We start from the raw sequence: 21,854 nt of genomic DNA, 5'->3' as shown, positions 1-21,854 counted from the left end.
CCCTCTTGCACACCCACTCTCCTTCATCCTACCTTCTGACCCAGAAGTAGGGGCAAAGCTTGCTCTCACCCCGCAGGCCTCTCCCAGGCCGGGACACCCAGCGTCAGGACTCACTGGAGGAAGGAGCGGCTGCCAAGCGGCTTTACAGAAGGAAACTAGCACAGTGTGCTCTGTTTACCTCCCTGGCTCACAAACATGACTGGGCCCTCCCTGCCTGACAGGGTAAAGCTCCGTCCTCGGAGCCCAGCCCTCAAGCCTCTGCCATTCGGGCCACAACCTGCTCATCCTGCCTCATCTCCCACCACTCCCGACCCCAAGCTCTCTCCTCTCATAGCAAACCATCCTCAGACTGCACCACACCCTCCAGGCCTCTCTGGCTTTGTCGGTGCTGTTCCCTCTATCTTTAATGCCCTTCCCTGCATCTCCATAGAGCAAGCTCCTTCTCATTAGACCCAGCTTAAAGGTCATCTCCCATCCTCTGTGCAGACTCATCCCCCCCCCCCCCGCGCCGTGTGCTGGGAGTGCTTCTGTGCCATCTTTATAGCATAATAAAGAAGATACAAGCTCATGAATCTGTGTCCTCCCTAGACTCTCAACTCCTCAGTGACAGCACTTTTATCTTTATCTTCAAATTCTTAAAGCCTGGCACTTTTTTGAGTAGACACTCAAAAAAAAAAAAAAGGAATAAATGGCTAAACAAAATCAGTATATGGATCCTGGATTTATTCCAGAGCTAAATTTGGAAGCAGGTCTTAATGTTACACAAGAATCCCCTTCCAGCTCGTTGATTCAACACATATTTATTGAGGACTGTTATGTGCAAAGCACTGAACAAAGTACTAGAAACGTAAAAGCTGGAGTAGACTCAGGAATTTACAACTTGGGGGTACAGAGAGGCAAAGAAGAAGACTAGTTGGAAGGAAACGACTGACCTGCTGGTGTAAGCAGGTGAGTACATTTATTCCTATGTCAGCCCTATGACGTAGGCACTTTTATTATTATGCTCACTTTACAGATGAGGAGACTGAGGCTTTCACAAGTGGGGAGACTTGCAGTGGCATAACTGGTAAGTCATGGGGGCAGGATCTGAACCCCAAGACGACATGCCCAAACAGAAAGCTCTGGTATAAGTGTTTTATGTTCTTAATTCGTGAACTCCACATCATCTGCATACCGCAAGCACCTGGAGAGCTTTGAAGAGCATGGGGGTGCCCAGCCTGGTCCCACCGAGCGATTCTGATGTAATTGATGTGGGGTGCAGCCTGGGCGCCGGGGGTTCTGATGTGCAGCCAGGACTGGGAACCCCTGCTGAAATGAGGGAGTGCAGCGTCCAGTGTGTAAGGGGAGACCCACCTGCAGCCGAGGTGCTTCTGGTTGGGCCAGGGTCCTGTTCTCCAGACACGGAGCTTTCTTGTCCCCATGGGAGCGGCCCCAGACAGTGTAGGCAGGGCTGGCACCTCCTCCCTGGCACTCCCCCCGATGTCTCACCAGTTCTGACCTTCCTGTAGCATTAGAGTTGCCAAAGACAACTTACTGGGGAACTTCCATGGTTTCCATGCGGGGCGGGGGTTGGGGGGCGTTCTCCAGGCTGCCCGCCATCCAGCCTTCAGTATGAAGGAGCCAAGATCTCTGGGTCACAGCGAAGACAAATGATGGGGGCACCCGGGGTGGATGGCGTGTGGGCTGCAGGCCAGAGGGATGGAAACACCCCCCACACACACACGTCCCAGGAGAGTGGGGAGAGGGCTCCTGGGCCCACCGTCTAACGACTGTCAGACTCAGCAGCCGCTGCACCCCCTGCACTGGTAGGCTCCGAGGGACCATGAGGGTCCCCAGAGCTAGCGTTGCCAGGCCACGTGGCTGCAGACAGCAAGGCTGGGTTTTCCCTTCTCAAGCCCAGGCAGTGACTCAGGGAACAAATACCGAAAGCAGACAGTGACCTCGGCATCCTTGCCCAACGGGGAGTGTGACCTTGCCCCAGAACCCTCTTAGGGGCCCAGGGCCCAGTGGGATGGGAACTGGCAGCATGGTGTAGGCATATGGAGTCCACAGGATGCTGTCCCCCTTTGCTGGGTGCCCTGAGCCCCTTGTTCCTCACAGAGGTGCTGGGAGCACAATTTCATTTGATCTGCACCACACCACTTGAGGGGGGTGCAGCTTTTCAATGCAATGAGCTTGGGGCTTCCTGGATTCCCACAGTCCCTTGGGCAGCAGTGCTGGTCTCCTACCTGGAGGGTCCCGGGAGAACGGACTTAGACCGTCACCCAGATCTCTCCCGATGCCAAACTTCCTGCCTCTCGAGTTCTAAGTCAGGATTCACCACTGCTTGACCATAAGGAGCCATCACTTAGTGTCCGTCCTTCTAATCTTGGGGGCTAGGGTGTGCGTCATGGCCGCACCCCACCATGACCACACGGGAAATAGCTTTCTTTACAGGAGAACAACAGACTAAGGTACCAGGGCAGCCGCAGTCCGAGGTGGGTCTTACCCCAGCCCGTGCTTATTCTTGAGGGTAGAGACCCTGCTGCCTCTACCCTGTGTCCGCGCCCCCGTACTAGCCACCAACAGGACACAGCACGTGGCAGAGGCTCCTCAGGTGTTTTCTGAATGATGAAAGCCAGTGATGAATCTTTTTGCAAAGACTCATGCCATAACTGACCTTTGGCACACTTAGTCTTAGGCATTTTAAGTATTCATTTGTTCAACGAACACATACGATGAGCGCCTGCCGTGCATCAGGCACGCGTCAGCCGCTAGTGATCCAATGGCAAGCAAATAATAATAATAATAATAATAATAATAATGATAATAATAATAGCTCCTCACAGAGCTCCAATTTTGTGGGGGAAGAAATTAATTTCCCAAATCCACATAAAATGGCACTGAGATGAGGTTGCTGAAGGGCCACAGGGCCGTGGAAGTACAGGGCAGAGGGCCTGCTTAGGAGTCAGAGAAGCTTTGCACATTAATCCACCAACCATTATGGACCATGTTCCAGAGTTTGCTCAGCAAGACGCCAGGCACACCTTGGCTGCTTGAGTGATTTCCCCCCCACGGTCCTGAAGAACAGGAGGAAAACCCGAGTCTTCTGACTGCCCCGTCCTTACTCCATGCCACCTCAAGCTTTAAGTTTTCCTGTCAAGAGGAAAGAGGATTTTTGTTTTTTTATGCAAAGCAGCTTAAACTGAAACTGACCTCACCATGGGCGTGTGAGATAGTTTTCGGTGACCGAGGAGGAAATGAGCCAACTTTCCAGGAACCTCGGGACACACCCAGGTTGCCCAACAGTGCAGGGCAGTGCGGCCCAGACACCTCCCAGGCCCCTTCTCCAGCCGCAGGACCCTGAGGGGACACCCTCCTCAGGGCCACCTCCTCTAGAGCCAAAGCTCCACAGGGGGCCACCCAGACCAAAGCTTCGCCGGGGCAGTGCAGGGTGAGGACAAGGCCGGGCCTGGAGAAGTGACCCTCGGACCAGCCAGTCGAGGCTCAGAGACCAAACTGTGTGTCGTTGACCATCAGGAGTAGGCTGAGGACTCTGTTCCCTCCGATGCTTTGCCTCTGAGCCGCCCTCATGCCTCTTCAGGGCTCTTAGCTCGTGCTACTGATCCTACGGCCCTGGACGGGCGCTTGGCTTCTTTCTGGCTTCCTGCTCAGCTCGCTTTCTCTCTCCTGACTGGCTTCTCTCCATGTCTACTCCCTCAGTAACTTGGGGTGCCAGCGGCCCTATGCTGGTTTCTCAGTCTCGGCTTTTCTCCCCAGGCTGTGCGCCTCTGACCGGAACTCCTGTCTGGCTCTTCCTTTAAGCTCCGGAGAGGGTCTGACCAGCCTCGTGAGCCTTTGCAAGCCGGGCCTCCTGGGGTCTTTGAGAAGGCGGCTCGAAGGTCCAATCTCACCCCCTCTCATCATCTCTCCTTCCCGCCGATCAAATTGGTTTTCCTTTTGGATGTACAGACGGCTACTAGAGCCTCAAGTTCTTCCTGACTCCATGGCTGAGAACATAAACTCCGTGCTGTTTTTCAAGCTTTGTCCCTCCATGGAAACACCCTTTCTCTCCTAGCATGCTACGTACATATGCACCCTGGTTTTCAGGCCATGGTCTAAGCTAGGGATTTTTTAAAAAGATTTATTCATTCATTCATTCATTCATTCATTGCAGGGGGAGGGGCAGGGGAGAGAAAGAATCTCAAGCAGACTCCTCGCTGAGCGTGGAGCCCAACACAGGGCTCGATCTCATGCCCCTGAGATCACGACCTGAGCCAAAACCAAGAGTCGGAGACTTAGCCAACTACGCCACCCAGGTGCCCCTCAGCTATGGATTTTGGAGCCCCTTCATTGAAACTTCTTTGTTCTAGACCAGAGCTTCTCCAACTTTAGCTGTATATAATAACCTGAAGAGGTTCTGTGTTAAAACAGAATCCTGGGCCTCCCCCACCCCAAAAATTCAGACTGAGTCGGCCTGGGGCACGGTCCCAGGTGATGCTGTTGCTGCGGGTGGAACCGACTGCCTGGGGAGTGGGGGGGCTCGCACCTGCAGCCCTCACCCCGCGGCGAGGAATGCTCCCCGCTTACAACTGGAGGGAAGTAGAGCAATGAGGAAACGATGCAGGCGTGTAATATCACAGTGAAAACGTTTCTAAATATTAACCTACCCCACAGGCCTCCTCCTGAGATGAATCCCCCTTTGCAAAGCAAGGTTCTGAGAAGTTAGGAAACTTGCCCCAGTCACCCAGCTCTTGACCGGCGGAGCCTGGAGTCAGGTACTGACCTGTCCGCTTGCTCCTGGCTCACTGTGTCAGCTGGGAAGCGGCATTAACATACTATTTGATTGTCCCCCGAAGAACTGCTATCATCTGTCCTGATAAGGGTGGTCAGCTGTGTCATCTCTGCAGAGAAATGAAGATGTTCTCAAGTGCACAAGCATCTACCCACACGCCTGATAAAGCCACTGCTTCTCAGGTCAGGGTGCCAGACCAGGGCAGCCCGGCTGGGAGAGGCGTTCCCACCCCTGAGTCTTCCAGGCCAGGCCTGACCTGCTCTCCCGATAGCCACCGATGGCTCAGCACCGGGCAGAATCCCCCACTAGTTACGGAATGTTACAGGGAGCAGAGCTTCAACAGCATGCTCGACGTGTAGCGCCCAGACCAGCATCACCAGCCTCACCTGGGAACATGCTAGACACCCAGGTACTTGGGCCCCACCCCGATATACCAAGGCAGAAATTTGGGGCTTGGGGCCCAGCAATCCACATTTTAACATGCCTTCCAGGAGAGCCTGACGTAGAGCTGAGAACCACTGTTCTACTAGAGGATTAGGCAGGGTGCTGGGGAGGACTTCTCTGGTGCATGGCGGGTTCTGGGCTCCCTGGGCAAGCTCTCACAGACACCAGTGGCAGAGCGGCTGGTGAAGCACACGCTAACCCCGCTGTGAGGTCAGCTAACTTCTCTTGCTTCACCTGGTTACAGCCTTGCCCTGGAGAGAATTTACTGCCAGCATAGTCTTGTTGCTGTGGTAACTCTGGACCCAGCGGGGGCCCTTCCTCTCTGGGGGGTAATATTTGTGTCGCTTAGACACTAGGTAAACCCAGTGTCCGGACTCTGCTCCCAGGTCTCTGCACGTAGGGAAGCCTATTTGTTGTCACTGCAGGGACCGACTGAACTAGAAGCCCTGGTCCAAGTGATCTTGTTAGCATGTTTCTTACAATCTTCAGCAATGTCCAATTTCCTGTTTTCAGGAAAAAAAAGCAAATTAAATGTAATATATAGGGTAGGGGATTACTTCAGATGGTGGGAAAAAAATATGCCAACCTGTCTTATTTCTTGGGGCAAGATTGCAAGTAAATGTGGAGCAGATTCTTTTTTTTTTTTTTTTTTTGAAAGGGGGCAATAATTCGCATATCATAAAATTCACCCTTTTTAAGTGTACAGTTTGGTGGGGCGTTTTAAAAGATTTATTTATTTATTTTATATATCTAGAGAGAGAGACAGAGCAAACAGGTGGAGGGGCAGAGGGAGAAAGAGAGAGAGAATCTCGAGCAGACTCCCTGCTGAACGCGGAGCCCGATCCATAACCCTGAGATCAGGACCTGAGCCAAAATCAAGACACAGATGCTTTACCAACTGAGCCACCCAGGTGCCCCAGTTCGGTGGTTTTTAATTTAAAAAGTGCCACAAGAGGGTGGACCAGGGGGCGGTAACAAGATGGCGGCAGAGACGGTGGAGCTCCATCAGCTGAAGCTTGCTGAACTAAAACAGGAAGGTCTTGCTTGTGGTTTGGAGACCAAGGGAATAAAACAAGATCTCATCAATGGGCTCCAGGCATATCTTGAAGAGCATGCTGAAGAGGAAGCAAATGAAGATGTACTGGAGATAAAAACAGAGGAAGAAGAACCCTCTGAGAAAACCGTTGATGTGGCAGCAGAGAAGAAAGTGGTAAAAATTACTTCTGAGATACCACAGGCGGAGAGAATGCAGAAGAGAGCTGAATGATTCAATGTATCTGTGAGCTTGGAGAGTAAGAAAGCTGAGAGATTCGGGATTTCTTCAGTTCCATTCAAAGGCCTGTCATCTGATGCCAAGACTATGGTTAACCTGGATAAACTACAGAAAAGAGCTCAAAGATTTGGTTTGAATAATCTCCAGAAAGTCTAAAGATAATGAGAAGCTGAAAAAGAGGAGGGAGTGATTTGGGATTGTCAGAAGCTCAGCTGGAACGGGAACCACAGAGGATACACAGGCAAAGGACAGAGCACTGTGGGATTGCCTGATGGAAAGCTCTTCCTGCTTTCTGTTCTCCAGTGGTTTCCATCTCTCTGACTAGTCTTGGTCATATATATACCTAAATGCACAGTCACGTGCCTAGGTCCTGCGTTGCAGTGAGAGAGCATGGACCCTGGTACATCCAGAAACTTCAGCAGCAATTTGACTCATTGCTGTTCCAACAACTTTAAGGTGGTTGTTCTTGTGTTGTTGTTTTTTAATTATTATTTTGCTTGTTAATAAAAAAAATAGAAAATAAAGTAACAATATGTATATATAAATAAATAAATAAATAAGTAAATAAGTAAATAAATAAATAAAAGTGCCACAAGAGTACTTTCTGGGGTGATAGAAATGTTCAATAGCTTGTTTCGCATGATGCCTTCATGGATGTATATAATTATCAAAACTCTTCTAACTGAACCATTGAGACCTATTCATTTTATTATATCTAAACTATACCTTAATTTAAAAAATAATTCTAAAAGTAAATGTTGCTGGGACACCTGAGTGGCTCAGTCGGTTAAGCATCTGCCTTTGGCTCAGGTCATGATTCTGGGGTCCTGGGATCGAGCCCCACATCAGACTCCTTGCTCAGTGGGAAGCCTGCTTCTCCCTCTCCCTCTGCCTGCTGCTCCCCCTGCTTGTGTGCTCTCTCTCTCCCTCTGACAAATAAATAAAATCTTTTTTTTTTTTAAAGTAAATGGTGCCACTTCAAAAAAATCTGAAACTCTTAAAATCTGAGAAATGTTCAGTGGTTGACTCAATGAACTTGTCTCCAAATAAGAAGCAAACAACAGGTCACATTTGCCTGTGGTACAAATCCATTTCTCATTTATGTTGATAAGGAAAATTCAGATAAGCAACGCTATTATAAAATAAGTCAGGCTAACTTGCCTGAGGCAATGAAGTCTTAACAGACACCAAGGAATAGTATCAACTTCACGATTACACACAACTATGTAAAGGAAAAATCACATACATTTACTTGATGTAAATACAAAAAAGTGGACTTTAATTTTTTAAATAGTATGCCCACTCTCCAAATAAGTAGTACTTTATTATATATGTATTATAAGTCATGCCAAGGGAATGAGAAAGTTGGTTTTAGCATGTCTGCAAGAGTTTTAAATTGGTGGTTTTCCTTAATTTTATTCTAATTTTTATTTTAAAGCTAAGTAGTATGCACACGGGCAAATGATGGAATAAAACACCACCAAAACCAAACACAAAAGCTTTAGTTTCTAGAGAAAAATGGCATAATTACCTGAGGCAACTTTCTAAGCATGGGGAAAAAACATTTTAAGGGCCGATGACCAGAAAAACTAATTTGATTTCTGTAGCTCTCTTGGGTACATGCACTCAGCTTCACCTGCCTTCTTTTTTTTTTTTTTTTAAGATTTTATTTATTTATTTGACAGAGAGACACAGCGAGAGAGGGAACACCAGCAGGGGGAGTGGGAGAGGGAGAAGCAGGCTTCCTGCTGAGCAGGGAGCCCGATGTGGGGCTCGATCCCAGGACCCCGGGATCATGACCTGAGCTGAAGGCAGACGCTTAATGACTGAGCCACCCAGGTGCCCCTTCACCTGCCTTCTTGTTCAAACCACATTTCATCACTTTTGAGTGTGAAAATATATGTAATGTACTTGTGTGAATAGAGTGATTACTAAAATACACACATTTGTCTCTAAGGATGTGTCTTTATATTATGTAAATATAAATATTTTTGTTCGTATATGTTTTCTGGATGTGAGGTCATCCATGTGGGCATATACGTAGGGGTTTTATCTCTAGCTAGGTATTTATGTAGGAGAGAGGCAAGGTGAGATGTATTTATCTATGGGTGTGTTTGTGCTCTGACAATAGTTTATAATTGGGGCATTGTGTACCCAAGGTGGACCAGTCACTAGAGGTAGGGATGTGTGAATTTCAAACAGGCAATGTTCCCACTCACGGGAGAATATAATTTTATTTTTTATTTATTTTTTTAAAAACATTTTTATTTATTTATTTATTTGATAGAGAGAGCACACAAGCAGGGGGAGCAGCAGAGGGAGAGGGAGGATCCGACTTCCCGCCAAGCAGGGAGCCCGATGCGGGGCTCAATCCCAGGACCCTGGGATCATGACCTGAGCCAAAGGCACACGCTTAACGACTGAGCCACCCAGGTGCCGCGAGAATATAATTTTAAATATATTAAGACCCTTCTACTTTACAGAGATAAGAATTAAAAAAAAAAAAAGGGGGGGGAGCACTTTTTGAGCACTAGTGCTGTCCGTGTGAAACACCAGGCTGGTACTCTACTGTCCCACGTAATTTTCACAACTAACCTAAGCAGGTACAAATCAACCCAGCTCTATAGTTGAGGAATCTGAGGCTTGTCCAAAGCAACAGAAGGAAGTGGCAGAGCAGTCTGATTTCAGAGCCTGTCACTTCACTCTCTACCAGAAAGTCTCAACTGTGAGACAATCTTCCCAAGGGGGAAAAAAATGATGAACGAGTTATTTCATTAGCCCTCACACCAGTTTTCAGTCATATGGAATGTGATTTTAACTTTATTCAGAAAGCTTTCTGCACATCTTATTTTCACGTAAGAGAGAATTATAGATGTTTGCTTAAGGCTGAAGGCCATAAAGTTGAAAGGACTCTGGGCTTTAGTTGAATTGCAAACTGGAAAAATCTGACCCGGAAGAGCGCTCCCTCTCTGGGCTCCAGGACGCATCTCCGGGGTCTCCCGCCCTAACCGTTTCTCTCACCGTTTCTGGTCCCATCAGGGACCAGATCCTCCCCCTCTGTCCTCTGTTGGCCGCCTCATCCACGCCCTTGGTCTCACCGCCCCCTGAGCTCTCTCCAGCTCACGCCCCCTTGCAGTTCTCCAGAAGTAATCTACCTAGATAGCTCACAGGACTTTCAAGCGCACCAATTCCAAAGTCTAAGTCATTTTCTTCCTTATCTACCCCTCCCTGGAACATTCCACTTTTTTCCTCGTATATTCTCCACCTTTGCACCACCACCCACCCACTTACCCAGGTGAGAAACCGGGGCGTCATTTTGGACATCCTCCATCTACCTTCAATAAGCCTTGAGGTCTTCTCATCACCGATTCTCAAACGCATCCTCCTTTTTTCTATTCCCTCTGCCCTTGCCTTGGTTCGTTTCGACCCTCACTACCTGTCCCCTGGCCCACGCCCCGCGGCAGCTGGTCTCTGGCCGCCAACCAAAAAGCCCCTGCTAGTGTGCGTGTTCTACCCTGTTTGCTGCGGCCAACACTGCGGTCGGTAAACCGTGTTCCCTCCCGCCACAACATAAAACCCTTTTCTGGTCCCTTTGTGCCTGCAGGCTAACAGCGTCAGAGGCCCTGCACATTCCGTCTACCCCACTCTACACTCCGATGTTAAATTTCAGGTGTTAAACAACTTCGAGTTTCCAGAAGATACGCTATTTTAGCCCTCTATGCCCTGCTAAATATGCACTTTTACCTCTTTGAACTGCTGATTTCCAAGGACTGGTTTTTCAAGAATCCACCTCCTTTGGGAAGCTTTCTTTTGTACCTTGTGCTTGTTTCTTTCCTGGCCTTATTGTCACTCTACTGCTCTGCTTGTTCAGAGGTGTGTCTGCCTTTCCCAGGTCAGATTCTTCAAGCCGGCACAATGCCTACCACACAGTGAATGCTCAATAATGGTACAATTTAAATATTTAAACTATATGAAATTATTATTATATCTCAAATGTAAAAAATTCAAAGGCCACATCCAAGAGAATCTTATCCAGATCACACTCTGTTGGGATAGCCGTTCTACACAAGCTCCTTTGGAGTCGTGTTTATGACCACGTATTTGTCAAGTACCCAGTACTACAACCTAGCAACCAAATGCAACAAGGGAATCTTGGATTAGGTTCTGGACATAAAAATACAGCTATAAAGGTAATTACAATCAGAGAAAATGGAAATGGATTGTATGTTACGTGATATTGTTGAATTAATGTCAATCTTTTTAGTAATGATAATGGTATTACAGTCAGCTAGAATGTCCTTTCCCTAGGCATAAAAAACTTTATGAGGTCTGTACTTATTTTTTAGGAGTTCATTTTATTTTTATTTATTTTTGAGAGAGAGAGAGCGAGCATGCACACACAATGGGGGAGGCAGAAGGAGAGAGAGAGAGAGAGAATCTCAAGCAGGCTCCATGCTGTGCATGGAGCCCGACATGGGACTCGATCTCATGACCTGAGCCAAAATCAAGAGTTGGATGCTTAACCGACTGAGCGACCCAGGCGCCTCTCAAAGAATTCATTTTAAAGGAGCATAATAATATACAGAGAGATACAGCAAATGTGGCAAAATGTTCGATAAAAAGTATGAGTATTCTTTGTACTAATTTGCCAACTTCTCTGCATATCTGAAAATTTTCAAAATAAAACATTTGGGGCAAATGCTAAGAACACAACCAAAAATAAAATCAATAAATCTTTTGAAATTTAAGTATTAATATTGCTCTTGGGGTTTCTCCCGCCCAAATCTGCTGCCTGGTACCTTCCATTGCCATGCTCACCCCTTAAAGCCACTGCATTTCAACCCAGTCTGTGTTTTAGCTGCAAGGCACAGTTACCCCTCACAAAACTCTCCACAGCTCGCTCTCCTAGCTGGCCTTCACAAGGCTGTTCATTTTTATTCGCCTAAATGGCACCATATTGCACTTTAAAAACCTAAGCAAATAAAACTGTGCTTCCTAACTGGTACACGTAATACCTTGAGATCAACCACTGGAGCTTTTGATCTGGGAAAACTTGAGGTGATAAGGAATCACCGAGGTTGAAGGAGTAGTCTTGCTTTAATCCTCTCAGAGGATTAAAGTCTCTAGTAAGAGCTAGTTATTTTTTATTGCCAAGAAGGGCATAGGGCATAGAGCCCCATGAGCTCTCTCCAGCTCACGTTAAAATTAAAAATGCTCTTAAATTTCTATTATATTCAGACAGAAGTTTTTAAAAAGCATTTATCATCTTTATCTAAAAGAGTTGGGGCGCCTGGGTGGCTCAGTTGTTAAGTGGCTGCCTTCGGCTCAGGTCACGATCTCAGGGTCCTGGGATTGAGTCCCGCATCGGGCTCCCTGCTCAGCGGGAAGTTTGCTTCTCCCTCTCCCACTCCCCCTGCTTGTGTTCCCTCTCTCGCTGTCCCTCTCTCTCTCTGTCAAAAAAAAAAAAAAAAAATCTTAAGAGTTGATGAACTTAGGTATATACCTAAGAGAACTGAAAATATATGGCTCCACAAAAACTTGGACATGGCGATTCACAGCAATATTACTCATGTAACAGCCAAAAAGTGGAAACAGTCCAAATGTCCATCAACTGGATGGGTAAACAAAATGTGGTATATCCATACAGTGGAAAATTAGTCATAAAAAGGAACAAAATATGCATACATGGCACAACATGGATGAATCTTGAAAACATTACACTAATCAAAGGAGCTAGACACAAAGGTTATGTAATGTATGATTTCACTTATATGAAATGTCCAGAATGGGCAAATCCATAAAGACTAAGTTTATCAGAGTTTGCCTGGGGCTGAGAGCAGGGGGGGTCGGGAATGGGGGAATGACCCCAATGGGTATAGGGTTCTCTTTGGGGGAATGAAAATATTCTGGAGTCAGATGGTGGAGATGGTTGTAAAACTACTAAAAACCACTAAAGTGTGTATTTTACATTGATGAATACTATGGTATGTGAATTATATCTTAATTTTAAAAAAAAGTAATGGAAAGCAATTCCTACTTGGTCCCATTTTTAAGAACAGTCAAGGGGGAGCCCAAGGGCATGCTGGGTTTGGTTGCATCTTCAGTCTTCAAGTCACCATTGGCCAGAGTGAAGTGGCCCCATCCTACAGAGTGTGGGCAAAGCTCTCCATTCCCCCCTCCCCAGCCCTCGAGGGAGCACCTCTGTTAGCCTTGGCATCTGCAGGGCCCATTTCAGCATGCCCCACATTCCTACTCACCACCGTAATCCCAGCGCTTCCTTCCAAGACCAACTGTCACGCAATTCTCAGCCCCTATAGCTTCTTCATTTTCCTCATTGTGCTCACCATTTTTTATTCATCTCCCTCCAAAATTTGGTTTTATTCATTGCTTTATCTCATCGGCCCAAGAACGGTGCACAGCTAACACCAGGGACTCAATAAATTTCTGGTGAATGAGTACACTTGCAAGAAGAGTTTACACAGAAATTTGTACTGTGTATTATTTTAAAAATGAAGCTCCATGCTTCAAAATGTGTTTTTCTCCCATAAAAGGACTTTCTCCTCCATTTAAATATGTATTTTTAAGAAATCTCGCACACGTAGTATTTTATTATAGACAATTTAGTTTACAAATCTTTATACGCTTTAAAGAAAACAATCCGGCATCATAAACATAAAAATTTCAATATGCGAAATTAAATTTACAACGAGAAAATAAGCATGAACTTATTTTTGCATTATGTGGTTATTGCTACACTACCTTTATAATTCCTATCCGGAGTCCGAAAATGTAGTCAAGCCCTAAAAATGTAGCAGAAGCATTTCCGCACACTGGTATCCATAATCTAGTTTGTGCAGCAATGTTTCCACTAGATTCATAGAGTATTCTTTGGAAGAAAGAAGCAAGGGCTGGTCATTTGGTGGCCCTTTGGACTTTCTGCAACTCTTCAATGGGCTTCCACTGTTGGTTGATTGTTAGAAGCTTGGAAAAAAAAAAAAAAGAAGAAGAAGAAGGAAAACACAAATGTTTTTTAGGATCTGTCCTTCATCCTCATGTACCCTTTTGGGATTTGTCCACACTCCCCTTTGGAAAGAGCATCACCATAATATTTGTAGTCAAAGAACCATCTCTTCCCGTCTCTAAAAACATGCACAAAACAGTAATATGGGCTCTAAAGAGCCTTTGGGTTCCTGAGTGTTAATAGGATCAGAAAGAAAGGTCATATATATTTGCCCACTTTCACGTAACAGGTTCTAGATTTCTAAGTTTCCCACGGTTTTATGTGAACTATAAGTTCAAAAAGTGTGTCTGCCCCCAGTGAGTGGATGTATAATGCTCTAGCACAGGGGCTTGGCACATAGTAGGCTCTTAACCAAACTTCCTCATTGTAATTACTCAACAAAGATACAAATGATCTAAGTTATGCAATAAGGGAAAAGGGGCAGAGCTGTGGACAGTCCTTGACTTCCAAAAAACTCAAATTCAGAGATTCTCATTTATCCTCACAAGTTTTCTATTGCCCCAGGATATAAGAGATGTAGGTAGGTTGTTTTCTTTTTCTTTTTTTTTTTTTTTGCTATTTAAAAAAATTTTTTTTAATTGAATTCCAGTATCATTAACATACAAAGTTACATTAGTTTCAGGCATACAACAATTCCATACATTACTTGGTGCTCATGATTCAGCAACTCTATACATTACTCAGTACTTACAACAAGTTCACTCCTTAATCCCCATCACCTATTTCCCTCATCCCCCACCCAGTTCCCTCTGGTAACCACCAGTTTGTTCTCTATAGTTAAGAGTCTGTTTCTTGGTTTGCCTCTTTTTTTTCCTTTGCTCATTTGTTTTGTTTCTTAAATTCCACATGAGTGAAATCATATGGTATTTGTCTTGCTCTGACTTATTTTCCTTAGAGATGCAGGTAGTTTTAAAGATTCTAAATGTCCTTCATTAGGTCAAACTCTGCTATTTGAAAGTTTTGTTAAAAAAAAAAAAAAAAAATTCCTGACAGACCTAAGTAAGTAGTGTTAGTTCCAACAGACTAAATGTTTCTTACTTCCAAAATATTTAAAATGTTAAAAAATCTTTTCTATAGTCTTCAAAGAATGACTGACTATTTGCTGATTTTGCTGAAAGAAAAGGCCACTCCTGTTTCCCAGAGCTCCTGTTATTTATCCCAACAGACCTTATATTAACTTTAGATAAATAATAGATACAAGGAGATAATATATTACAGTAATGATGAAAGTTAATATTTGAGTAGGTACTCTGGGCCAGCCACTATGCTAAAGGGTTCTATGTATTTTACATTCTTTAATCCTCCTCACTCTGAGGTACAGCCCTATTACTGAGCCCGTTTTAGAGATTCTGAGAGCCTCAGAAAGGCCAGGTTGTCCCAAATCACCTGTGAATAATGGAACAAGGATTTGAACTAGACCTCCAGAACTCCATAGCACTCCCTTTACCACTACACTAAATGGCACTCTAAATGTGAAAGGTATTAAATCCATTTTGCTGACTAGGGCGCTTAAGTTCAGGCTAAATGTAAACCACTTTTTTTTTTTTTTTTAATATTTATTTTAGAGAGAGTACGAGCTGGGGAAGGGGCAGAGGGAGAGAAATTCAAGCAGACTCTCTGCTGAGCACAGAGCCCAGCATGGGGGCTTGATCTCATGACGTTGAGATCATGACCTGAGCGAAATAAAAAGTTGGACACTTAACCACTGAGCCACCCAGGCACCCCGTAAATCACTTTTAATGTAGTAATACCTTTCTAGGTACATTAGGATCCACAGTTTCCCAAGGTTCTGGATTTCTTTTCCGATCAATGCTAGAAATAAAAGCAAGCTGATTAAACACTAAAGTAAGTGAATTTAAACCTACTCTGACACTGGGTCTATAAACATGCTGGGACATCATGGGACAGATCCAGACTGATAAACAGGCATTCATCTATTAGTTCACTGACACTGATGGAAGGTTAGGGAAGGGAACCTCAGGATTTGGCTCAAACATTGAGGACCAATTAATTCCTCTGCCGGGTAGCAGCTCTGCATTCCCTTTGTTGGTCTGGATGGGAGAATGCTCCCATAAACTGAATAGAAATGGGGGTGGAAGTGACAGGATAAGAGCAAGCAAAATATATTCTTGCTCTGGTTTCTAGGACAGGCAGAGGGCTGGGCTTGAACCCTGTAGGTGGTGAACTGCACCGAGCGAGTCCCCTCTGCCAGAGCCTGGCTTTATCCCCCTCCTTTCCAGCCCTGCCCTGGACGAAGATCAGTTTCAAGTTTTTCTCTTCCTCATATTCCAGGACACATGGTATTTTATCTTCTTACAACCGTGGTATTTTATCTTCTTACCTAGAGCTGAGGTTAAGTTCACTGTAGACAACTGAATCTATAAACTCTACCGCATTAGGAAAGATCTTCCTAATAAATTGAAATTTTAAATTTTCATTAAAATAATGATTTAAGTTTGATGACAAATATCCCAAAAGATCATTTAAAAACTTTAAATTTCAAAACTTAAGTTAAAAAAATTAAACTTTGCTGCAGAAGTGGAAGAAGGCCAATGGATGAAAGGATATTTAGATACAAGGAACAAACTCACTTTATTAGTATCATAATTTAACAGTCTCCTGGTATCAGGAAGCTTTCTAGTCCCGACTCCAAGTTCACAATTTGACATTCTTACCCTGGGGGTGAAACTAGGAAACTGATACCATGCAGTTCATTACTGAGGTTAACCTAACACGGCTAAAAACATTTTTACAAATGATGCCTACTTACATCACATCACTTTTTTGAAGGGAATATACAGCAAAGGACGAAGCTCCACCCGCTGCTGCGGTCATCATCAGCACCAAAGGAATAAGCTAACAAAGAACAGGTTGAGGGTAAATATTCCGATGTTTCCAGGTGAAACATATGAAATATAACAGAATAGCTACATATCATTTTATATTTTCTTCAAAATATGCACCACCTTTTCATCTTTAAAAAGTAGTTATTCTAAGTCAAGAATTTCAATGGTCTTAAAAACTTACTTCCTTCTTTTTCCTCAGGAGTTGGAAAATGTTCATGATGACTTCACTGTAGAATGCCAAATCTAGAATTAAAAAAAAAAATCCAAGATATTGATCAAAACTTCAGCCACTAGGACCCAACCTGGTGAGGACCAACTGTCCAACGTACTCCCCAAGGCAGCCTCAGGCGGCTCACCTGGGAGGCGGGGCCGGGCGACAAGCGCGGACGATGCAAACGCCCAGAACCGAATTGGGGCCCGGCGTCCGCACTTATATACGGATCACAAACGATGGGCCGGGCCAAGGCACTCTGGTCACGCGGACCGGGCTGGGGGCGTGCGGGGCCTGACTCGCTTTCCCCGCTCAGAGCTGGGCTCCCGGGCGCCCCCTGCAGGACGTCCTGCCCGCGGACGCGACGCAGCCGAACGCGGGCACTGGCGCCCCCTGCCGCCGGGCGTGGTCCTTACCTGCCGCCCGGCGAGAGCTGAGGCTGGCCGTTGGCGCTCGAGACCAGGCCCAGCGCCTGCAAGGGGGTCGCCGCTGAGAACAAGCGGAGCTCCGATGGCCAAAGCCAGGGTGAAAACCGAGCCGTCTAAAAGGCGGTCCGGAAAAGGAGCTGCAGAGCCGGGGGCAGGGGGATGGTGGGGCTCCCAGGTGCAGGCGGGTAAATTAAAATCAATCCAATCACATTAAAAACTCCAAAATGTGATGCAGCGCACATATGGAGATAATTAAAATTAAATTGTAAAATTCATTTCAGAAGAACTCCATGGTGTCCTGATTTGTTCCACTAAAAGATTTTAATTTCCATTCTCCTCCTTCCCCCATTTCTTTAAATGGAAAAAATCAGGAGGTGAGGGAGAAGAAACAGAAACAGCTTTGGAAAGGTTTCCATCTCGGAGACGACACAGTCTTTGCCTTCGTCTTGAGGTCTCCTTTTAACTCGCCCCTGCACAGAGCATGCAGGAGGCTGCAAAGGCACGGAAATAACGCTAACTCTTCCATTAAACCAGGGCCATGTGTCAGACTCTGTGCCAGAATCTTCCTGGCGTTTTTGCAAGGTGAGCATGTTATTTAGGCTCAAAGATGTTCAAGTCAGGTAGCGGGCAAGTGGCGGAGATGTAATTAGAACCCAGGTCTGTCTGGCCCCAACACCGCTGTTCTTCCTGCACCACGCTCTTCGCTACTGCAATTAAGCCAAGAGCACTAGCTCGGTTATTTTAAAATAGTTATTTAAAAACAATTATTTTAAAACTGTTTGAAGTTCAAGCTATGAGTTAAGGTTAAAATGGATAAAAAAAAAAAAAAAAAAAAAGGTTAAAATGGAAACTTGTGGGATGAGGCTCAGGGCGGCTCATTCCGTTGAGCGTCTGCCTTCGGCTCAGGTCATGATTCCAGAGTCCTGGGATCAAGTTCTGCACTGGGCTCCCTGCTCAGCAGGGAGCCTGCTTCTCCGTCTACCTGAAGCTTCCCCTGCTTGTTCTCTCTGTCTCTCTGACAAATAAATAGATAAAAAATCTTAAAAACAAAACCAAAAAAAGGGAAACGTCTTCATGTCCTCTGGAAAGGACCAGTCCCAGATCTGTTTCAACCCATTTTAGTTCTAGGCATGGGCTTTGCAGGGAAACAGAGCTGAGTTCTGAACCTACCCTGCCACACTTTATCAGCTGAATGACTTCGAGGAAACTACTTAACCTTATGAGTCTCAGTTTATACATCTGTAAGATGGGGACAAACCTAGCATAGGAGGGGTTTAGAAAAAATGTTAGAATGTATGTAAAGTGAGTGGCATTCTGCCTTGCTTGTAGTAGGCATTCAATAAATAGTAATTATTATTTGCAAAGATTTGTTTTGTTTTATGTAAGGCAGATCATAAATGCAGCTTCACACCCACTTATTCGGTAAGCATTCTTTACTGTGTAACCTCAGAGCTGTAACTGGAGACATTTTTTGGTTGGTTAGGTTCATTAATCAGTACATCAAAGAAAACTCAACATTAATTCTCTGTGGTTTGTATTGTATAGAATCAAAGGAGCCTTTTAATGCTCCTTCTGCAGGATTTCTAAAACTACTTTTGTCAGAAGTTTCTTTAAAAGGCCTCATTTTTTTTAACAATCAAAGATAAGTGTTTCCAGGAAGGAAGGGAGGAAAAAAGGAAGGGAGAGAGAAGGGGAAGGAGGAAGGAAGAAAGACATTTTATAGGACTCTATCATGTCCCCTAGATTAAAATGAGTGTGTAGCCCTTGCCCACTGATGACTTTAAACTCAGAGCCCTGTTTTGCCAATGTCCGTTCTTTTCAAAATGCAGTACAGTTTTGTAGTAGTCTAGGCCTTAACCTGGAGACAGGGCACAGTAAATTTAAAAGATTAATAAGATAGGAGTCCCTTACTTCAAGATTCATACAATTTAGTGCCTGTAAATAACCCCAGGCATGATCTGGCACCAAAGACAGGTGATTAATTCTGACTAAGGGAGTTTGAGAAAACTTACAAAAGATAAGGGTATTTATTTGGGGGCAATTAGGGAAACCAAATGCAGACCAGACATGACAGAATATTAAAGAAGTGTTGTTCATTTTGTTAGGTGTGATAATGGTATTATATTTATGGAAAAAATACCCCCCCCCCCTTTTAGAGATTGTATATGGGAATATTTAAGGGGGAAATTTTTTTTTAAGTTAGCTCTAGGCCCAACGTGGGACTTGAATTCACAACCCCGAGATCAACAGTTGCATGCTTTTCCAGCTGAGCCAACCAGGTGCCCCTTAAGGAAGAAATATGATGACTGAGATTTACTTTAAAATACTTCTGCTAAAAAACAACAAACAAAACAACAACAAAAAATAAAAACAGAAAAAACAACTTTCTGCTAAAAAACAAAAGAAGTAAATGAAGCAAAATATTAATGATTATTCAGTCTAGGTGATAAGTATGTGGGAATTTGTTACAGTACTCTATTTTATGCTTGAAAATGTTCAGAATAAAATGTTTTAAAAATTCACAAATTATGTGTACAGATATAATGTGCCCATATAACCTTTAAGATCTGCTTATTTCTCCTTGCAGCAATGAAAATTAGACCCAGACAGCCACAATTTCCTTTCTTTAAGTTAATGCCCAAGTTTACTGACCTTGTGGGAGATGCAAGGTCAATATGTAGTTTGTTTTTTCCCAGGATTATTTGCAGGCACAGTTCCCACCCTTCAAACTCTGGCAAACTTTTTAAAGAACCCACTCAGGATACTCACCAGCATCACTCTCCTTGTCTGCTCCAAAGCCTATAATCCACTGGGGGAGCCTCCCCCATCCCACTCCAATTGCCAGTAACGCTAGAACCTTCTCTAGCTGCTGCCAGCCAGGCTTGCAGGGGCATCGAGCTATGGCTGTTTGGCTCCCACTCTAAGAATTTCATCTTAGATTTTAAAAAGCCCAGCTCAATCTTTATAAGAAAAATATTCTTTAAAATACTATTTTTGGGGCAACCCTCTCAGATCCCCTCCCTCTTTGGGAGCTTTGTACTATTACTCAATAAACTTTGCTTTGCTGCCCACCACTAAATAATAAAATAAAATAAAATAAAATACTATTTTTTGTTGAAATTCTTTCTGCCCAGCCTTCAGTGACTACCTAGTTACCAGGTTTAGCAAAAACTGGATTTGTTAAATTTTGGAATGTCTGGGGGTGCACTATATTGCTTATGGCTGCTAATGTGGCCCAGAAAGGAGTTTGCGCACAGTGAATAGGGAAAGCTGTTCGCACTTCTCAGGTGCTTAGCAGCTGAAGTGTTCTTTTGTCACTGATTAAGAACACCGGTTTCACAAGTTGCCCAGAGCATCTCTAAATCCCATTAAAACTGAGCCAAAGATATCCTTGATCTGACTACATTATTTATTGTTTTTCAATGAGAGGAGACACATGGTTTTTGTTCTCGGGGGGCTTCCAAAGTTTTGTTGAGAAGTTATCATTACATCATTGAACACTACATCAAAAACTGATGATGTACATACAGTGGCTAACTGAACATGATAAAAAAAAAGAAGTTATCATTACAATTTAAAAAGACATTTTCAGCCTCTAAACAAAGGGTACTAAATTTCCAGTCTAAGCACTAGAAAATTTTTCTGGGGAAAAACAACGGGTCCACAGCCAGAGTCTGAGTTAAAGGGTTCAGGCCAGCGTGCTGCAGGACTAGGGATGGTGAAGCCCTAATGGCCGCCTTGTCCTATAAGATCAATAATTGATAGAAAACATGAATAAAAATTGTCAGAATTCTAATCAGGTTTCTAGGTGTTTTCCCTACTATTCAAAAAGGGTCAGTTTGTTAGAAAAATTTTAATTGAATTATATTTTATCCCTATAAGTAAGACAGGTCTTTTCTTTAATTATCACCCAAATAGGGGCGCCTGGGTGGCTCAGTTGGTTAAGCGACTGCCTTCGGCTCAGGTCATGATCCTGGAGTCCCGGGATCGAGTCCCGCATCGGCCTCCCTGCTCAGCGGGGAGTCTGCTTCTCCCTCTGACCCTCCTCCCTCTCATGCTCTCTGTCTCTCATTCTCTCTCTCTCAAATAAATAAATAAAATCTTAGAAAAAAAAAAAAATTATCACCCAAATAGGTTTTGCTTAATCAACAGCCCTCCCATCCAAGTACTAACCAGGCCCAACCCTGCTTAGCTTCCGAGATCAGACAAGATCGGGTGCGTTCAGGGTGGTAATGATGCAATGTATGGTGATTAACATAACATAATAAAACATAAAAAATAAACAAAAAAAAATCAACAGCCCTGGCTCCAGTCAGAAATAGGAAACTTTCCAACAACCGTGTAATATTTATAATTCCATATATGTTGTGCACTATGCTCTCATAGTACCCCGCGCTTCTTTTGAAGCACGTCTCTTAGTTGTATGTAATTCACCACGATTTGTCTGAGGTCTGTGCTCCCAGGTGACCTGTAGGGCACTTTGTCTCCTCCATTTACAGCCCCGCACCTAGTATGGCGCCTCCCGAGTGAAGAAAGGCTCAGTAAGATGCTTACCAGACTTGGTTAGGTGAGAAAAACAAGTCAAGAGCTACATAGTGCCATGCATTTTTGGTTTTTAGAAAATGATCTATACATGCATAAGGGACTAAAAGATGATATACCTAAGTATTTTCTTTGTGTTTATCTGTATTTTCTAACATTTTAATTACTTTTGTTTTAAAAGGAAATAAAAACATACATATAATCTTTCTCCTTAAAAGTTGCTTATAATTACAAAAGGAAAAATAATAGCTATATGTAGAGGAATTGGACAATCCTGTGAAGAAGTGATCAAAATTAGTATCATCGATATGTGTA

General features: G+C 44.3%; 1 protein-coding gene and 1 pseudogene across 1 annotated transcript; one reads left to right on the top strand and one right to left on the bottom strand.

The window, feature by feature from the left end:
• Positions 1 to 6,197: 6,197 nt before the first annotated feature.
• Positions 6,198 to 10,203, top strand: LOC116640511 (annotated as a pseudogene).
• A 2,876-nt stretch (positions 10,204 to 13,079) lies between these two features.
• On the bottom strand, positions 13,080 to 16,745 carry CUNH15orf48 (chromosome unknown C15orf48 homolog). The gene is made up of 5 exons (XM_032417943.1): positions 16,715 to 16,745; positions 16,540 to 16,601; positions 16,283 to 16,368; positions 15,264 to 15,324; positions 13,080 to 13,472 (listed from the first exon to the last, which is right to left on the bottom strand). The coding sequence occupies exons 2-5, from the start codon at positions 16,573 to 16,575 to the stop codon at positions 13,404 to 13,406; spliced, it is 252 nt and encodes an 83-aa protein (XP_032273834.1). The 5' UTR covers positions 16,576 to 16,601; positions 16,715 to 16,745; the 3' UTR covers positions 13,080 to 13,403.
• Between the last annotated feature and the right edge of the window lie 5,109 nt (positions 16,746 to 21,854).

Source organism: Phoca vitulina, unplaced genomic scaffold (genome assembly GCF_004348235.1).
Source record: "Phoca vitulina isolate PV1807 unplaced genomic scaffold, GSC_HSeal_1.0 scaffold20, whole genome shotgun sequence".
NCBI classification, from domain to species: Eukaryota; Metazoa; Chordata; class Mammalia; order Carnivora; family Phocidae; genus Phoca; species Phoca vitulina.
The sequence above is the reverse complement of the archived record's forward strand: the minus strand, read 5'-3'. Positions and strand labels throughout refer to the sequence as shown.